General features: G+C 39.8%; 1 protein-coding gene across 10 annotated transcripts in view; it reads right to left on the minus strand.

Moving 5' to 3' along the window:
- pcdh15a (protocadherin-related 15a) overlaps nucleotides 1–21,378 on the minus strand; it is a 261,181-nt gene that overhangs the window by 23,551 nt on the left and 216,252 nt on the right. For all 10 annotated transcript variants that reach the window (XM_030442377.1, XM_030442376.1, XM_030442374.1 and 7 more), the window contains 4 exons: nucleotides 16,692–16,819; nucleotides 5,014–5,229; nucleotides 2,670–2,758; nucleotides 1,231–1,407 (listed from right to left, as the gene is read on the minus strand). In XM_030442377.1, the coding sequence (XP_030298237.1) occupies nucleotides 1,231–1,407; nucleotides 2,670–2,758; nucleotides 5,014–5,229; nucleotides 16,692–16,819 (610 nt within the window). The remainder of the gene's footprint in view (nucleotides 1–1,230; nucleotides 1,408–2,669; nucleotides 2,759–5,013; nucleotides 5,230–16,691; nucleotides 16,820–21,378) is intronic.

The raw sequence follows: 21,378 nt of genomic DNA on the forward strand, positions 1-21,378 counted from the left end.
CTCAGTATGTGGTCTTTTCTCTTTCCCTCTGTGATCTAACAGCAGATATATTACATGCAATTACCCTACAACAGTGTCAGACACGTGCTGCATGCATAAAAAGCCTCTCTCCTTTAGTCTAAATGATTTTTCTGACAGTGTCAAAGAAAGCACATTCATATTTAACAAGAGATGTTGCAAGCCTCTTTTAAAATTAACTTGGCTCTGGTAAAAGCTGCCATTTGTGATAATGGCAATGGTCACTACTTTTAGTTAGACCCAAGTGCCAACTTTCCCAGGGCTCCAGCCTTAATCCCTCGCTTAACAAAACAGTCGAGACACTCATCTGATGGCCAAGGACACCGAGATAACTCACACACTCTCTAAATGTCATTTGAGTGGAGCATTTCCAGATGAACCCAAATTGTCACAATCTCATTCCAAAGAGAAGGGGTGACATTTCTGAGGACACACAAAACAGAATTGGCAGTAATGATAGATAAAAAGAAATGAAGACAGAGGTTGAGCCAGATAGCTCAATGTGAGATAAGCAGGAGAGCAAATTGGTCGAGAGAGAAGGGGACCACTCAGATGGGGGTGATTTCCCATGATGGAGTCGCCTTTTGTAGATTGATGCCTGATCCGGTAAGAAAGGTGAGAAAGGTGAGTAAGGTGGGGACAAGATTGTCAAACCAAGTGCCAACCATGGCCAAGGACTTTTTTTCCCTCCTGGGATGGAAAAGTGTCTTATAAGCACTTTTTCTGTTTGATTTAATAGCCTGCCAACAATGCCTCTCAGTGGTCAAAAACACAGAAAATCTCTCTATCTCAATGTCCCCAAATAAAGGGAATGAATGTATTTCTGGCAAATCTCCAGGCTCTTAGGAGAACCTGCGTGACAGGTTGATGTACTGATTGAAATACTCCCTGCTTCACTTTCACGTTGTCCCTCAATAAACCTCACCTACTCCTTTTCTCCCCTGTATCTGCCCTTTCTCTGTGACACAAGATTTGGAGTCCCTGCAGGACAATCAGTAAGTATAATACTTGAAGAAAGTGAGAAAGAGAGTGTGAAAAAAATGGAGCCAAGGGGGGTCTGAGAAAGAGTCATTTGCTGACTCACTATACGGGCGGAGGGTAATGATGAAGAGTGACTGCGGGGAAAACATGCAGCACAGCAGGGACATTAGGACATCAATTTAAACCAAATGGGATCGACTGTACTTTCTGTAATAAAGAACATCCACTCACTTGAAGAGCTCCTTCGGCGAAATTGCCCTGTTCGTGAGCGGGTCAATGGCGTACACCATCAGGTCCGACTTACTGTAGTCCTCTAGTTCATAGCCATCGCCATGACGACGTGGCCCGATGGACTCTACTATCACCTTGGCACCTGGAATCTGGTCCTGGACGTGGCGCTCCAGAATCCTGAAACCAACAGAAAACCACAAGTCAAAGAAAGCAATGCAGGTGTAATTAATGACTAGACTTTCTGAACCAAAATCCAGGTTCATGTTAGTTCAAAACATTTCTGGCACCTCTGTGCAAAAAGGCAATATGAGAGTCACCAATCTTAAGCACTCCACTCTGGCAGTGATTGTCCCATCGGGCAGCAGTTTTCTTCCACACACTGGGCTCTTGGCAAACAGGGTTCCGATAATCCTTTTCAGGCCGAGAGAAATCCACACCTCAAATTACAGCCAATAAAGGAAAGCCTTGCAGCCTGCCTTAGCCAAGGTGGATAAACAGTTTGAGCACTCAGGTAAAATGGCTCTGGATCATCACCAGTGCTGTGCAAAATCTAAGACCCCCTCAAAAGACATTACTGCAAAGAGCTTAACATGACTAATGTGTGTGTTTTTCAAGCTAAAGAGCAGTGTCGCTTGTGTGGGAGAGACACAGCGAGCTCTTAAAAAACAACTATTAACGTCAATTTGCCTTTCAGATTGACTAATTAGACTAAACACTGTGCCCCAAGAGCTGCAAAAAGATGTTTTATGAATCTCTATTATCAATTAATTTAGACTAGGAAACATGACTCCAGAGCACGGACTTAATTGTCTCCTTGGTGACCATGATCTTAATTGAATAATCAATGGGTATTGAACAAACAAAATTGACAAGTTCATTTCAATTTTTATTAGCCCGTGTTTGTTTTCAAAAGTTGTTTGGCACTGCTGAATTAAACATGTCACTCCAGCCTTTCAAAAACAATTTCATATGCAAATAAAGGTGACATGTTGAACCAAGTTCACCTCAATTCAAAGTGGGAAAATCATTGCACACAAATTTTCAATTAATGTTGCATGTGTCAATTCAACCTGCTCTATCTCTTTAATGAGTATTAGGAGGCAGGGATATGTACTAGAAAGTAATAAGTTCCACGGATTTGTTATTTTATGTTGGGGGTGGACACTAACTTTTTGTTCTAACATGTTTTGTTCTTATTCTCTAGGTGCATGAAGACTGAGTGGAGGGCATATATAGGGATATAGACACATCCTTTCACTTGATGCTAGTATGGCCTAGGCTGTGACTTTTATTTACATTTGAGCATTTAGCCTACTTCATAGAATATACTGAAATATGAATTTTCGTCCACAGTGTCCAGCATTAAAACATAGAATTATTTTTTTTTGTCATTCAACAGGATCATTTGGTTTCATGTTTCATCTTAAATGTTGTCTTACTTAATGAGTTCCTCCCTCTTCTCTTCCACTAATGTGGGTGGGACAGTGGAAACTACAACCTGCATGTCCAACGCATTGACCACAGAAACCTGCGAGAGAGTAAGATGAAGGGAAGGAGAGAGGGGAACAAATGGTGAAACAGACAGCAGAAAAAGTTATTCACATGTCATACTGTGAGTTTTGTCAACTCATTCTAATGCTTCTTTTGGTGGACCAAACGAGACCCTCTAATTGCCTGCTTGTGTTGGTGCCATGCGGCAAACTTAACAGGACCTAATTCTGATGCCGCAGTTAAGTACATAGGCAGCAGTCTCTGTGCTCTGAAGCCAAATCTCCCATGCGGCTCCTGTGAAATTAGGTTTCCCCTTGAAAATTAACGAGCACCATGGTTAAGCACTCGCTTCTCTCTCATATCCAGGCAATGTCCCAGACCCTCCTTCTGTCTCGTTAGAGGCTTGTTAGCCAGACATATTTCACTGGAAGGAAAAATAAGCCTGCCCACACTCAGGAAAGATAAGCATTGAATTGGGGGCAAAGCTGAACTCGATCACAGCGGGTGCATGGAGAAATTATTAGGGAAAAGAAATGCACACAGGGGTGAGGGACACACAAACACACATTTAGACAACCATACAGACACATACACACATACAAAAACAAACACACACAGATGAACATTATGCATATGGTGTTAAATAGCATGCCTGAAAGAGAGAGTTTAATTGGATCATCAGCCAGTGACAGAGGCCACGTGTTGAGTGTCCTGTGCCTACTGTGAGTAATTCAATAGACTGGAACAAAACATTCAGTGCTGAGTAGTAAAAAAAACATCGCTTATGCTCATAATGAGCAAATTATTACAAGCAGAGGTCTCTCCAAAATAAATAAATCAAATTTAATCTAAAATATTTACAGTCTGTGGCTGTTTTCCAAAGGGGGGCATTTTTTTAATATTTTGACAAAATTGTTGGCTAAAAACCATCCAGTTCTGCTCCATAAAACATTGCTCTATAAAACAGGTAACATGATTAAAGGGCGCTGCAGTGATTTAGTACCATACTTAGTACTGTATCACAAAGTCTATTCTATAAAAGCATAAATGTCTTGGGAGCAATGCGTTTTTGCTTTCAGGACCATCATATCCCAAAGCTGAAATTAATGCTACAGCTAGCAGTCGGTTAGCTTAGCTTGGTACAAAGACTGAAAATAGGGGTAAACAACTAGTATGCTATAAACAATCGTAAAATAAATCTGTTGCGCTTTGGTTTTCAGTTGTTATTGGTTTGATAGTGAACTTTAGAGGTGATGACCATTTTGTTACCTTTAGACAGAGCCCGGCTAGCTGTTTCCCACTGTTTTCAGTCCCTAAGCTATGCTAAGCTATGTGCCATGAGTCTTCCAAAAGGCTTAGCATCAGGCGAGGATATATTGCTATAGCTAAGCAAGATAGTCGCCCAAAATAGCAGAGAAATGGATAAGGTTAGCAACAACAATAATGCACTGTGCTCACAGTATGTAAACCCCTGAGTTCAGCAGATAACCCAGTAGGACAAAGCAAAGAGCCTCTGAGCCAAATAACAGAGCTGCTGCAGCAGCAACAGATTTGTTCAGCCGCTAACCCAATAAGCACAAAGCAGACACTACAGTGAAGAGCAGTAACTACCAAGCCACCATCCATACATTAATGCCTGTGTATAGGTCCTGTTTGTGCATGTGTACTAGGGGGCTTTGAGCCTCTAATAAAATAACAATAGAACAAAAAAAAACAACAGAAGAGAAAAACTGAATTTACCCATGGGGATTAATATAGTTTCCCTTCTTCTTATTAAAAAAAAAGCAAGAGAGCTTGTTGATTGTAGCTAGCTGTAGCCGCTCACACACATCTTCCAGCTGTGTCAGTGTCAATGGCTATGGAGGGAAACATGAAGGGCAGGGGTGGGACTTTGGATACTTCCAAAATGTAGCTTGATCTTTCTGGTTTCTTTAATCTTACCACCCCGAGCTTTAAAAATATTGAATAGCAATATCAAAGATGAGTAAAATTATATAATTGTAATAGTTTCCTTGAACTTGACAAAGCTTCACAAGAGCCACAAAAAGACATTGCTGTTACATGCTATGCTTCGCTCCCTAAATGAGAGACAGGTGACATTGCAAACCAATTCTACACTGTTCTCTGCAGAGAAACTGTGCTGTGGAAGCTATCACATCAATATGCCACGGGTGTGCAGGTGACATATAAGTCAAGGACTAACAGAGCGTGTTCACATGTACAGTATATATATTGATTATTATACATATGCATTTGACACACGCTATAGAATGCACCAACACAGATACTCACCACCACTTCAGCACTGCTGCTAAGACCTTTTCCGTAGTCGTCTGTGGCAATTACTTGAAACGTGAAGTAGGACCTGCGCATGTTTCGAAACTTCATGGCCGACTTGATGATTCCTGTGAAGGTCTCGATGACGAAGCTGTCCTGGCCCTCTGCTGTGGGTGGGATAATCAGCCGGTATGCCATCTTGCTGTAATTCCCAGTGTCCTTATCAGTTGCCTACAACACACATCATCAATAAACAATAAGAACAGTGAAAATACTTACTCAGAGAACAATTTTCTGATGGGAAAATAAAATTGGATTTTGTGTTTAGAGACTTCAATACAGCCTGAATCAGCGTCCACCAACAATTGGTCGAGCTGTGGAGCATGACGGTAGCTGTCTGGTTCCAAGCATATTGCACTTCTGGCCGCTTCCCAATCCATGATTTCAAAGAAGATACTTTATCTTCGACAGCCGATGGGAAACACCTGCTGTGACATCAGTGAATTGGGCCAGAAGAGCAATATGCTTAAGAGTCTGCACAGAAAACACTGCAGATGGGAAAACTTGCTAGCATAATTCAGTGTCAATTTTCCCTCCAAACTCCCCTGTGGTGCATCAATCTTGCTGTTATTTATCACACAATTATTCTGCAGCCATGTGACAAATCAAAACGATTCAATTTTCTCATGACAACAGACAGTCAGAGTTATCAGGATGTAGAAGCGTAGGTTAACACTTTTTTCTTGGCGGCAGCTTTGATTTAATGCATCCATGATGTGTTGCCATGGTGTCAAGTTATGATTTAGACCATTATAACCTTTACCACAGGTGGGTGGAGTGTTTCATTATAGAACTCGTTGATCACAGCCAACTAAAACCAGTGGTGAATGAGAAAAGCTTTAAAGTGATGTCATCCTTCTGGTGCAGATATTTGCTCATAATTCTTTTCCATGCAGGTGTTCTGTACAAGTAGCTGGCAAAAGGTAAAATAGCTGCAGCAGGAGGCTCATAAGTTATCTCTGCCTCGAGTGGTTTGTCTCACACTGCTGGAACTTTACCATTGTTACCTGTGATAAAAGGATCAAGAGAAGGCAAGGTTCCCTGACTTTTATTATACTGAGTGTTTCTTTTGTTAATGCATGTTGAACATTGATTCTTTAAATGTTCATTTTTATGCATATGGTCTAAATGACCAGATGGCACTGATCCTGAAATAACTGTCTCACAGCAAATGAGGCACTTAAAACTGCAATAACTTATTTTTTGAGCCAATTGTTGTGAACAGGGCATTGACCACGTCATCACCTTTCTAAGCTGATGGGCAAAATTGTTGTCAAACAGCTCTTTAACTAAGCATAAAGCAGTTAATGAGCAGTTAAGGAACCACTTGGTTAAAGTGAATCCAATTTTCTTTCCTTATAACCTTGATTTTTGGTCTCTCTTCTCCACTCTTGAAGTAAATACCTAGCTCTTGAGCCTCTAAATGCTTCACCGTGTTTACCAGCTAGTTTCTAATCTGTCGTTTGGTATTGAGTAGATAGTGGGTCTTTAGAGCCTTTTTTGCTAGAAACAGCTGCCTGCTGCCAGCACCTCTACAAGACTGTACTGAAACAGTACATTTGCCACCTCACAGCTAAACAATGAGCTGAGACTCACCATTGAGCTCTTTAAAGCTGGTGGGAGGTGCAGAGTTGGCTGATTTTCTTTCTTTGCTTCACATTTTCAACATTGTCATTTGACACATTGTTATCATAAAAATGTCAATCATAGCAACCTTTAATTGGGATTAGGGGGATTTTTTTGACCGGTTTTAATTAATTCAAAACAAGAAAACTGAAAAGACTAAAGCAGCCTGAAAAAAAAACATAATTTATAACCACAGAGTTTTCGACTTCTGAGGCAGAAGTTCCGACTGGCCACTGAGCTCACGCAAAGGCATCAATTTTCAGAGTGCTTGTCTGTCGCGAGTGACACTGACAAATAGGAGCAATCTCTTTTTTTTTCCTCTGGCAATGGCCGAGGAGGGGGAGGGGGAGCAAGGTCCCAATGAAAGGACTGCATAAATCAGAAGAGTGAGACATCCTCACTGGGTAAAAACAACCAAATATATACACAAGCAATATATATGTAGGGCAGAACTTTTAAAAGTTGTTCTGGACACTAGGTCAGCGTGAGGTTTGTTTGCAAGCTGGCAGAAGACAGCAAGGGAGAAATGAATGGATGCTGATGGTACACAAAAGAAAAAGAAAATCGTTAATTAAAGAAAAAATGTAATAAATTGTAAAGTAAAGTAGATTTTCATGTAAATAAATAACTGTTAAGTCACTATCTATTGCCAAATGAGGTAACACAATGATGATTGAGCCTATAGCCCAATGATTAAAGGCCTTGCATTTGCTTTAATACCAAAGCAAACACCGCTGGTGTCGGTGGCGACTTTCCCAGAAAATATCACAAGTGGTGCACAGTTAGTGACATGTCACCCAAGCAGGGGTTGGTCAGCCAGAGACAATAGGAGGTTTGCACGTGTCATAACAGTTTTGTTTGTCCTGCTCCCTGCTAGCGTTGGGAGTAAACGGTTAGCGTTACTTTAAACGGTCATGGCTGAACAAACAAAGAACAGAGCACTAACAGCGGACAATGAACTACAAAAAGGTACACATCGCTTCAGTGTGGTGTTGTTATGGATGCATGGCAAAGCTGCGAACTGCCAACTGCCTGACTTCCCACAGGCAGCGTGAAATCTCTGGGAAGAAATTAGGTCCAAAAGTACTCCGGTAATAGACGCTTCCGGAAATCTTCGAGTAGCCACTTTAAATAAGTTATAGGATAACAAATGGTGGCAACCACATTTCCCTTGGGGTTTTTTTTTTAGTTATATAATATAATATAAAATATAATATTTATTATATACACTACAAAATGTAAAAGCAAAATGTGGCTACTTTGAAGAATATAACATAATAAACTTGGTTTGTTTAACACTTTTGTTTACTGCATAATTCCATATGTTAGTTTTGATGTCTTCAGTTTTGATCTACAATGTAGAAAATAATAAAAATAAAGAAAAACCATTGAATGAGAAGGTGTGTCCAAACGTTTGACTGGTAGTGTACATTGCATGTTTTTATTTTATTTTTTATGAGACACTGTATTTATCAAGAGGTTTCATGATAATCGGTTAATGCAGTTTAGTCTCGAGGACTAAACAAGAATTTACGTATTTATGTGAACACTTGTGTGTACATGTATGCTTGTTACAGTTTATCTAGCTCCATGGGATGTTTACTTTCATATTTGTTATATATCTTGTATATATTTCATTTTGTGTTTCATGTTCAGCTACTCCCTATTTAAGACGGGTTCTCATTGAGAAGAACGACTTGCCTGATAGAGGTCTATTACCGAAAAGTCGCAAATAAATGTGTGTGAGAGTTTGTTTGCAACCTTTGGTCTACTCGCCCCTCTCCAATGCACCTGGCTAGAGAAAGAAGTGTGTTTTCTACCTTTGAGCAAAAGCAAATACCACAGCTCATTTTCTCTGTTCATGAAGCATTAATTTCAAAAATATGGGCCTCTTTCTGCTTCATGGACAGCCCAGTTTAATGAAAAGACCATCTTTCCAGCTGTAAAAGTTTTCTTTAAAGCTTCCCCTAGCTTCTTTGACTCCTTGTATTTCAAACAAAGAGTCAAAGAGGGAGCAGTTAGAAAGGAAGTAATTTGGCTAACCGTGAATCCAATTACTCACTGATTAAAAAACAGGGTCAAGTAAGTGTCACAAGGAGCAGGGTGTAATCACATAATCAGACTTCTCTTCTCTAAACAGCACACTTCTACATTGTTAATGAAATATTTTTTCATTTAACGATCCGCTCCACTGAAATGAGACTGAAATTTGTCTGACGCTACAAAGTTAATTTGCCTACACAAAATGTCTGCCAGTTACTGCTCGTTGGGACTAAATAATGTGATTCTACTAGAGTGACATAGCAGAAGGTCAGACATGTCAGAATATGCCAAATGTTGACAATATATCTAATGATTACCTCCAGAGAAAGGGGCGCTCAGCTTCGTTAGTAATTAAGTCTAGTACAAACGCTTCACACCAACCAGTACTCAAAGAAGCCTTGGCTCTGGGGAAATTATAGATAGCACTTGACCCACAATTTAACACTTTGGAGTCTATTTCAAGTTAAAGGAAAGGCAGAGATGGGAATCTGAATTGGTCGACTGACTGAAGCCACAGCACAGCGTCCAATCAATGATTCACTATTCAGTGCCACATCCACATCTGAGCCTGCACAGGATGGGTTTTGCATATTTGGAAGACTTGAGCAAATGAGCATGTTTAAACAGGCATTATTTTAAAACCATCATTCCTGATGCCAGAAGAAGCCATTGTACATAATTACTTCATGCATGCATACTGGTTAAATTATGTTTAAAAAATACTACAAGAAAGACATTTAATTGCTTCGATGCCAAGTGTTGATGTTAAGTACCAACCTGTTTTCAGTATAGACAGTTTTTCAGAAAGAACACAGATATATTAACATTAATATTTTCTGCATCCCATCATGCATGATAATTCACTGGTCCCTGATCCATTGTTAATGTCATTAGTTCCACCTGTGCTATTCCTGCAGTGACAAGTCAAAATGTCTGCTGTGAAAAAGCTCCCTGGATATCTGTTTGAATTGTTTTATAGAACCCCTAATGGTAGACTGAGTTACACTAATGTTATTGTATCTCTCAGGAACAAAGCCTTAAAATCAATTACGAGATTGTCGAGCATGAGATAATGTGATCATGATAGCAGAAAAAAATGAAAAACATTTGAAAGACAGTGTGCCACCCACTCTGGATTCAGGATTTTTGTGAAATGTACTTTAGTTTGTTTGTGTTTCCTTTGTTATGCTCAGGTGAGTTTTTCTGTGCCTCAAGCACAGAAAATAAGGCTCAAAACTGTTTCATTAATTGTGAATTGTTAATTCCCAGTACCTAAATTCCCAGTATCATCCAAATACCGTCTAGCACATCAGCTTTATTCTTTAGTTCTTTATCTTAACAGGTAGTATTTATCAGCAATCCATTTGTCTGATGTTAGTGGGCATCCTAAAATTTATAAAAACAAAACAAAGTATACAATAGCTAAAAAAACACACTACTACATTGTCATAAAAACATAAACGACAGTTAAAAACACGAGAAGACTTTTTTTTCTGAATGGGATTGTGCATATAACACTAAACTTTGGCTACATACAACACACTAGTATCGCAAAGTGCATTTTCTCACAATGGTTTGAATTAACTTAAATTATTGTCCGTATATTTGATGTACATCATTTATGTGCATATGATGAGGGTGTCATGGTTTGAGTTTTTAGTTTTGTGATTTCCTAATTTATGTTGAAAGTCAATCCTCATGTGTCATGTTTTACTTTCCACTTTCTGTTTTCCCAACTTCTTTCCTGCGCACCTGTCTTCCTATAGTTAACCATTCCTGTGTATCTAATGTGTGATCTCAGAAAACAACAAACTCTGACATGGAAAAGTGCAATGGAATGAATGGCTGTCCAAGTTGGGAACTTAACTTAAACAGATTTAATATGATCATTTTCACGTTCATTCAGTTGATCTATGCTAGGAGTCTTTGGGTTAGGAACCTACTCGCCCTATCTTTTTTAAAGTGCCCTTAAGTGTTAAATCAGCTGCTGTACTGTAGATGCTTATGAAGTTCGTACGCTTGCCATTCAAACACCCACTTGAAGCGAGCATCCATGTTTTTCTGAGCAAATGCACTGGAATACTTCTGAACTGGAAGTAAAAAATACAGACTTGGAAATTCCGACTTGCAATGGAACGCACCATAAGCCTCTGTTTTCCCAGTATTTCTGATTTGTTCCACACTGCTCTATGGTTTGTTGTCTGTTTTTGTATTCCTCTTTAGTTTACTTGAATTATCCTTGTTGCCTTTTTGTTGCCTGCTTTTTCTTTTGCCTTTCTGTCTTTGTGTTCTGCATCGGGTCCTTTTTTGGCTCACTATAACAGATGAGCTATAGAGTAAAAGTTGAATGCTTATACTTTCCTTTTTGACATATCTGCAGCTGTTTATATGCTCAGGTAATTTCATTAGATTGAAAGCCATCTCCGATAATGACTGCATCTATTCTTGTACAATCATCTGTCATGTAACTGCTAATCCCATGTTCAGAGCTGACAAATGCACTGAAGAATGATTCACATGACTTTACCAAGTCCTTGAGGAATGTTTCTGTATCTTACAAGAGCTTTTTTCAAAGTTCTAACATTAAGATTAAGGATAAACCCAGTCCCTCCAGTAAAAGCAGCCCCTCGGTTTTATTTGGGATCATCAATAAACTGGATATAATCCCACACTGCCTCTGGTATTCCTGTTTTTTTTTTTTAACTTAGACAGCAGCAAATTTCTTGCCTATTTTATCAAGGACAGGATATAAGATGAATGACTGCTCCCTCCTCTGTATCACCCGAGGATTTTGGCTGATATTCACAGTTGCTGGAAGGTCTGAAATACTTTTTATGAATCTCCCATCATGACCCTTGAACTGCTCGACTTGCCTGTTGGATATTACACCTACTTCTTTTTTAAAAACATACTCTAGATACTATTGAACTGTGGCCAGTGTCCATTATACTGTAAACAGCTCCCATGTCTCTGGCCGGGTCTAAAATAGCCATGGTTGCTCTTGTTGAAGTCTTCTTTCAACTTCAAAAAATCCATTGTTGCAGCACTGAACAGTATGAGAAATCTGATGCATATTTTGAGCATTAAAGTATGTGAACCTGTTCTAGTAGTCAACTAAAATCAAGTAATTAACCTGAAAACGAGCATCATGTGTCTCTTTGAAGTTACATTTTGGCAAGGAGATGTATGTGAAGCGGAACAGCCAGGGAGAGCTACTGTATGCGGGCTGATAGCAGCACACAGTGTGTGTTTTCAACATGTAACAGGTTACACTGGATCTCCTTGGTTTTTTTTTTATGGCAAAGCAGTTAAGAAGTAGTATTCTTTACATGCATTACAGTGTTGTCTCACGGGTTTACGATACAATTCTTTCCCCCTTAAGTTGATGCTTTATATGCTGCAGCAGGAATAGTAGCTCATTATCATCTGCCTACAACCAGGACTAGCTGATATATCTTCATGTCAGTCAGTTGTTTTGACCGGCCTGGCTATTTTCTTCAACAAATAGCCAACTCAGTAATTGCATTTTATTTCAGAACACTGCAACAAAGCTCGTATGGAAAACCTTGACCTCCAAATACATCAAACTTCTGATTCCATATAATACTCTTTACAGTCAAGCTTCAGATCGTATTTGCAAACTCTTAACAGCACACCGTAGAGGACTCAAAGGTCATCTGACGTGGGCTAAATAGATGTCCTTCGTCAGGCACGTGCACACATAAGGCCCAAGGGGTGATTGAGCCCCTGCCCTTGTTACCTCGTATTATAAAGTGCCCTTTTTGTGTGTTTTTTTAATGAATAAATAAATTCCTGTTGTGCAAAAGGATGTCAAAAAAACTGCGGTATAAAAACGCCACGGTTATCTACCTACGCATTTCCTCATAATATGGTGCTGTGTGTGTGTTGAGCCTAAAGCTGCTTCTCTGTCCGCTGCGGCTCCGCTCTCTCTCTTTCTACAAACGGTCGCTTCTTTCAAGTTAAAAGCCCCCCCGCTAAGAACCCAGTTCTAAATATGAATGGGGTGCAATGTAAAGCTCTTATTTTAAAGACAAATTCGTTGTCACTAGCCCTTTTTACACAGCGTCTCCGCATTTTCTCCGGAGCGGTGGTTCGCCAATTCTCTACCGATGGTGATTCACACAGAGCGAAGCATCTCCGCCTTCACGTGTGTAATTCACACAGAAAGCCGGCGCTGCGGCTCCTAAAGAGGCGTGACGGTACACGTCGTGTTGATGACGGCGGTGTTTCCCAGGTGTTCCCCTGTCCGGACAGTTTATAATCATGAGGATGTTGTTATAATGTGTAGTGATTGAGATACTGACCCACCAAACATCCTGGAAAGTGACAAAGTTACGTTTTCCGTGCAAAATTACATAATTATACATAATCACCAGTAAACGGGACACTGTCTGACTCCCTCACTCGCAGGGAGGCTGTTTTCTGGCGGAAAGTCCCCTGAAGTCTCGGTCAGGAGGGCTGACGGTCGCGGTGATTTATTTCCGTCACAAACACTCGGTGAGTTAAAGTTTTTTGCCGGTGACAGACGCTGTTTTTTGAGCAGAAATGTGAGGAAGATTCGGGAAGACAGGCGGGAGGTCAGACGCTTCTCCACGTACAGCTGTGGTATTTGTTTTCCTCATATAAGTTGCCAAAGACAGTTACAATTACTACGTTACTTTTTTTCGGTCCTGTAACGTTGCTTTGTGGGACATTTCTCTGTATTTAGTTGAGTGAAGGACCTGTGTAGTTATCAGACTGTCAGACCGACACGCCCTCGCTCTGCGCCTCTGGCTTATTCGTTCACACTGGGACGGCTCACCAATAATGCGGCCCTGATACTACCTCCAGAGGCGGATCAGCGCCAAAGCGAAATTTCCCCCCTCTCCGCATCTGAAACTTTTACAGGAGGAGGGTGCGGAGAATTGGCGCAGGATCCCCGCATGCAAACGGCAGTGTGAAAGAGGCTACTGTTCACTGCCCAACTTTGTGCTTCATGTCACGTCACATGTTTACGCCTACCCCAGTGGCGGCCAAGTGGCGGCTTTTTGAAAAGGAGGAATACTACTAATGTGCCGCCTTTTCTATCTAAAAAGGGCTACAGAGGGGCGAGAGAGAGAGAGAGAGAGAGAGAGAGAGAGAAGCAGCTCCAGAGAAGAACTCCACCACGCACATAGATGAGACGTGACAGTGGAGCGACTTGAAGCTTTGTGAGTTATAAACCATTAACATAACTTCCTTGTGGGGGCTAACAAGTCGCCTTCCACTTATTCAACGTGCTTAAATATGAGTCATATTTCAAAGAGTGTCCATTTGTCCTTGTTAAGCTAACTGCTTGTTAATGAGAGTTAAGAATAATCTAATATGACAGCTGTCTGTGTCGGCTGTTTATCTTGCCACAAATCTTAAACTTCTTCCAGATATTGAGTTTACTGTGACTTTACTGTTGTAAACATTGCTGTTCCTACTAACAGTCACAGTAGTCATTTCTTGGTTTTGTCACATTTTTAGATGTGTAGCCTGTATTTTTAGTTTGCCCTCCAATAAATAGCCTAATAATAAACCAGTGTTTTATTGCTTTTTAAGAACTGCAGCTGAATTGCATGTCTTCTAAACCTCAGTATCATGATAATGTGAATAAACTCATGTTGACAATAATTTTTTGACACAAAAGAAATGGCAATTGCATATCACTCACAGCTACACAGGATACAGAGCTAAGTAGTTAGCTTTCTATAAGTACTTTGTTTATTTTACATTAATTAATCTACATATTGATTTGTTAAGGCCAGAAATTATTTTTTTTGCACACGCTGTGCACACGCACATACTGCCCTTTTCTGACTTTGAGCCCCTGCCCCTCTATAATCATGTGCACGTCCCTGTCCTTCGTCAAAACTCAAGGCCAAGGGTAACTTATTTGCTGTTGGGACCTCGGCCACTGAAACAACCTTCCCATTGATGTTATAGGTCTGAAAGCAAACGACTGTTGTAATCACATCTGAATGCTTACTTGGACAGTCAGGTCTGTTACGGATATTTCTAGGTCATTTATGATGGTCACTCTATTAAATAAATTTGAACAATTTGCTATTTATCATTCATCATCATTTACACATACATTAGCGGGTGATTCTACTGTGGAGGGACTATATGAATAAACATTAGTATAAAAGTAGTTTAAATATTTACTGTGTATATATACAGTAGGGTATACATAAATAAACACAGAAATATTTTGTATTGCTCTAACCCTCGGTATTGTTAGACATGTTACTACCCCAATCCCGCTTAAAATATATATTTTTTCTATTTCTTATACTTTTGAAAGATAACACAATCAGCAACAGTTGTGAATCAGAAAACTTTATTTTCCTGAGGTGGCCTATAAAGGTAATCGAGGTGGGCCATAAAATATAATCGGTCTAATCTAATCTACATATAAATGTGCATGTTCACTTTGAGCAGTTTTGTGAAGAGAACACAAAAGTCATACTTAAATAAAAATAAAGACATCTTGTTAAAATATGACTTTGGGAAAAGTGAAAGTAACCCATATGAAAATCATTAGAGTAAAAGTCTTAAAGTATCAGATATTAAATGTATCCTAGTATCAAAAGTAGAAGCAAAAATGCGTAATGATGTATTTACATGTATGAATATAGCATATACTATGAGTGGACTGATTACCCAACTGTCTAATTATTGGATTTGAGGTATCAACGAAATCAGTGTTTTGTTTTCAAAAATGTAAAAATTGACTACTTTGGTTGTGATGCAACTTTCAATCTGCAAATTAACTAGTAGCTAATTTGATCATTTAAATGTAGTGAGTCAAAAAAAGCACATTTGCTTTCAAAATATAGAAATATAAAGAGAAAATGGAAATACTCAAGTCTAGTACAAGTAACTCAAAATTGTGCATGAGCACAGTACTTGAGCAAAAATGCATTCTACCACTGACTATAAGAGCTTTGCCCTTCACTGACTCTTTGAGTGATGCTCATTTTTAGCATGTTTAATTGAGAATGCTAATTGTAAATAAATAATAATGTTTTTCAACCTGGAGTAATGTCTGAAATTATTGCTTTATGTATATATGTTGCCTAATGCCAAAACCTAATGCCAAAAAATAAAGTGCACACTGTACAACTGCTACTCATTAAGCTCATTATTATGAATGTATGATAATAACTGAATGTGACTCAGATGGATACATCAACATTTCTCTCAGCTGGTGGCTGAACAGTAACAGATGTAGAGACAAAAGGACAAAAACATATTTATAGGAGTGAGGATAATAACATCACACCCTTGTATGTCTGCACAATTTACTTTAATTACATATGAGACACCATATGAAAGTTAACATAACATATTCAAAAATCATAATGAAAAATCCTGAAACCTCGACAAATAAACAAACCTGTCATTTTCATTTCATAACGTATTGTAGGTTCTCACATAAACGCAGGACTCTATGGCAGCTGTAGTACTTACATTCAAGGTAGGCAATTGTGGCCATTGAGTCACAAGGATTTTGTACAAGATTTTTTGCCATTGTATACACTACCAGCCAGCAATGGATAAAAACCAGATGTACAGTTGAGTACACAGGATGACAAAGTGAAACCTTGGCAGAGCCGGCTGATAATCCGACTGGATGTCCAGCCATGCTCCTGTGAACATGCTTGGATTACACCACACGGCTCACTCTGATCCTACCTGTGCGTGGACAAGGCAGACAGTGAGGAGAGCGAAATTGAGGACACGATGTAGCGAGCGATAGAGGAGGAGATGAAACTGTGCTGCAGAGAGCAGATCGGATGAATTCTTCCACCATGGCTGCAGGGTGAGTGTGAGGAAGTGGGATCAGCCCCAGGGACTTTAGTCTCAGCCTGTTTCCACGTATGTTGACAACAAAAACCATCAAAAACAGCAGAGCAGAGCTGATGTTTTCTTACCACTATCTTGAGCACAGAGCTGAAGATCTTGGTGTCCTCTGTCACGCCGCCTATGTAGAGCATCCTGGAGAAGACGGGAGGGTGGTCATTCTCATCCTGAACATCGATATACACCTTGGCTGTGTTAGCTGCAAAAAGGAAATGGAACAAGACAGATGTAGTCGGTCTCTAGCAGTTCATGGGAAACAAAAAATAAACACACATCATTTTACTCCAGTCTGTGTACTTGAATGTCAATAATCTGATAACCCAGGTTTGTTACACTGTCACGAAATAAGAAATGGGACACACAAGCCGGGAAAGTTTCTTATCATAACGGCCACTTGCTGCTGAATACATATCTCTGAAGTTACCCAATCTGACGTTGATCAAATGTCTCATAATTGAGCCTAAAAACTGACACGTCAATGTAATTTTCCCATGGTCATCGTCTGGTCCACAACTTCAAACGAGAAATCATTTCCCAAAATATTTTGAAGAAGTTTAGTCATCAGTGAAAACCATCTCAGTATGATTTCAAATGATATCCCTTTGGCTAGCCATCTCCAATTTGAAAAATAAAGTAGTACTTGTGTTTTTGTTTTTTTTTCTCTCCTGAGGGCAGGTGGTGTGACTAATTTTGAAAAACATTTTTTTGTATTTTGATATTGAGAAATCAGAATTATCTGGCTTTTTTGTGTTTGACAGAAAAACAGTTTATGTGAGAACACTCCCTGGCAACAGAGAGACTATTTGCTCAGTTTCATTTTGACCAAAAGTCGACTGAGTGAGTTTAAGAAAAACCCCTCTTCATTTAATAGTAATTTCCAGCTGCACTGCAATGACTATTTGAAGTGGATTTGTATTTACATGCCGCTGGACTGAGAAACCTTAGTCCTAACTCTTTCTAATTAAAACACTGTGGGAAGCTATTGGTGTAGCTGAAGACTTTCCGTGAATAATGAGGAGGTTCATTTTGTTTTGATTACAGCAAATAATTTGAAATCAAGACAAACAGTGTCGTAAGTATGTCGATGACTTCTCTCTCACTGACCCCGATATTTAGATCGGAAAAACAACTAAGCCAGTTTGCATTCTGTTTACCAACCAATTAGTAACAGACAAAGCCAAAAAATTGCTCTGTGAAACAATAAAGGTATTGACGTAAATCTGGGCAGCATGGCGGCACAGTGGTTAGCGCTGTTGCCCCACAGCAAGAAGGTCTGGAGAAAAGATGGTATTTTAATACTGAATTTGCTAGAGAACCTAGCCTTTTTATTAGGCTTTTGAAATATTCTCCCTGTCCCTTTAAAAGGAAAACACACATATACAGACTTGAAACATTTGTCCCCCTAATTTGTCGCAGCTGCTGTGTGCAATGTACAGCATAAATATGTGTGTCGCAAAATCAAAATCCTTCCAACACTGCAGTTACAGTAAAATATATGTAGTGTCAAGGACCATTTTTCTTCTGGCGGCACACAAAAATGTAAAGTCATGTGGCACTGGAGCTAAGGATGTGCCGGGGGATTTGGACAAACAAAAACACAGCACAATTGAAAGCCCAAAAGCAGACACTCCTGTTTGTAGAAAGTGGCAATATTCCAGCCTCAGAGTATCAGGTCATAAACAAAACAAAACATAAATCTATCCGCACACCCTCCTACCTCAATCTCACACACACACACTCATAAACATGCATGGGAGATACGAGTCCATTCAATAAGAGGGGTTGCTGTCAAAGGAGAGTGTGCTTAAGAGCGCATTATCATTTAAAGAACATGCTTGATTAAATCTCACTCTGGATGCACATGGAATGTCAGAGTATGTAAGCATATGTGCTAACATATACAACATTGCCCTCGAGTAAGGCTCTGATCATTTAAATTCAATAAAGACACATTGATGAGGACAGACATATTCCCTGTTGTGGAGCCCTGATCTATATTGTACAAGTGAGAAAAAAAAAACCGGCTCCTCCACACTTTGCCAGCAGAAGGAGATGTCAGCCAGATGCCAGGGAGGCTCTCTCTCCCCTGTGTGAGAGCAAGAGTCCTCTACTTTACATCCATCAGATAAGTGTGTGTGTGTGTATGTGCCTGCGCATTGTGTACTTGTAATTGGTGTCATCAGTATGTGAGAGACGGACCGTGCGAAAAGCAGAGGCAGGTAGAGGAGGTCATTGATTTTTCATGGTAGCTCAAATAGATCGGGGGTGTGGTATGAACCCAACTTGTTAGCACTTCATCCATCATTTTACAAAACCTTTTGTCAGTAAACTGTCCATAAACAAACCCTAATGATATTCCATCTGGAGAATGGCCATCACAGGGCGCAGTCTGAAGGTCTTGGTAGGCTTCAGACTAACTGCTTCTCGGATGGGCAAACATCTTAAGAATGCCGATGAGTCTGACAATTTATGTAACTTTCTGAAACAGACAAACACATCTGCTTTAAGCAGCAATTAGCAAGGTATGAGTTAATGAGGTTTGGACTGCTCTCTCAAGCTTCTCAAGTGACTTTTTGTGACTGCAGCATTATGAATGCTTTTAAAGACATAAAATAAGCACCATTATGCCCAATTGTACAATTTATTACGCCAAGACTTGCAAAATATGCTGAATTCTCTGAGAGATCTGGGAAGCAGTTTGTTTCAAGCGCAGTGAGGCCTTAAGGGTAACTCCATCAATTTTACACATTATCAGTGTTTTGACAGATCTTTGGAGTACTACTGCATATGTAATAATAATAAAAAAAATATATACGACTTTGTGGCTTTAGAGGAAGCTGCATGTAATCCGATAAATTGACACTGGAGATGTCACTCGGCTCCAATCAGGTTTTGCTCCGCTGTCTGCCGTCCAGCAACTCCCATCAGTTGCGTTTTGAGTTTGCCCCGTTGCAGTACTGTCGACAACTGGCGTCGTGAGACCGATGAGTTCCTGGGATAATCACATAATCACTCATGACCACAGTTATAAGTATGTGTTATAAAAATATCAGGAAGTGTTCCCGACTAAAGTATTACTAGAAGAGTTTTTATTTGTCTCTGTTTTGAGATTTTTGTGCTGCCGTCAACATGGCGTGTTTTATTTTGAAAAGTAACCACATGTCATGTTGTTGTTTCAGTGCGTGACTTCCTGTCTGCTCGGTGCTAAATTCAGCTGAATTGCTGCGTCGTGCTCCGGCGGGCTTCGGACTGCCGGAGCTGGGACGGAGCTGATATGCAGCGGACACTTATCTGGTGGAATCTTTGGGCTAGACTGGGATAGGCATTTTAGGGTAATTTTATATACACAGTGCAGCTTTTGCACACCTCAGAGTCGACAGGTGCGTATAGGAAGACCGAAGGCAGACAAACTCGCACACTGTCCATTTCACTTGCATTTGAGTTTATTGAAAACAACGGTACTTAGACCTTCATCGGGTTATCTTACAAGACAACGGCGGAGGCTGTCCTAAGTAAGGTTGTGGACTCACATGGCCCAATCAGGCCACAACACATGAAACAGCCATCCCTCAAAGTGCCATCAAACAATAATGGACCAACAAATCTACGCCACTGAATGAAAACATTTTTTTTTTTGTTTTCTTTTTTTAAATATTGTAACGGGTAAAGTTCATATATCCAATTGACTGGATTGAAGCGGCTTATGAGACTGCACTAAAAAAAGAAGAAGATTCTGATTTGTTGATGAAAAAACGAACAAAAGGGAAAAGTAAAACAAAAAAAACATTTTTCATTCATTGGTCTAGTTGTGTTTGATGGTATTTTAAGGAACGTCTGTCTGCAGTGTGGCCTGATTGGGCCACTCGAGTCCCCAACCGTACTTAAGACAGCCTCCCCGATTGTCTTGTAAGATAACCTTATGAGGGTCTAAGTACCGAGTCATTGCTGTCATAAACTTAAATGCAAGTGCAGTGGACAGTTTTCCAGGAAATTTTATATTATATTTTACATTTCCAGGAATGGAGACAGTTGTCCTACTTTTTTTTACATATGCAGTAGTATTAGCTTAGACCTGTAAGCCCACTTTAAAGTGTGGAATTGGTATAGTTAGCCTTTTAACAATGGAAAAACAAAAGGGGCTGCACTGATGTAGAATTTGCTTTGATTAATGTGTTGTCATCAGCCCTCGTTTTGGGCGTGGTCAGCCTAAATTAAAACAAATTATCTCATACCTAATTGTTCCTTGCGACTAATTTGGACATAGCGCTTTTTTAGGATTTATGACACTGTTGGACTGACAAGCTGCTTTGAAGGGAGGGATAAATCATATTTCTAAGGTTATCTTTATTAATTACCATGACTGACAGATAAGACTCACACACATGGTTTTTACAAAGTTTTTCATTGTACTAGTAGTCTAGCAGCAAAAGATCTATAGAAAGCAGACACCACAGATTGAAAGCATTGAGTAATTCCAAAAATGAATAAAAAATAATTGGTGGTGCTGCAACATACTAACTCAACTTAGCTGACATCTCATCTTAGTTCATAAAAAAGCCTTAGCGGACAGACTTACCCAGGCTACCAATGCAGATTTTGGAAAAGCAGCTGTTGAGCTGGACAAGAAAACCACCAATACAGTATATCCTTAATCAATTTAAATTCGGCTTCATGTGGAGTGGAGTGAAAGTAAACAACCAACCAGAAGCTGCAGCAAACCCACCACCAATTAGACAATTGGATCAGTGCAGTGAAGAA

This window comes from Sparus aurata, chromosome 15 (assembly GCF_900880675.1).
Source record: "Sparus aurata chromosome 15, fSpaAur1.1, whole genome shotgun sequence".
Classification (NCBI taxonomy): domain Eukaryota; kingdom Metazoa; phylum Chordata; class Actinopteri; order Spariformes; family Sparidae; genus Sparus; species Sparus aurata.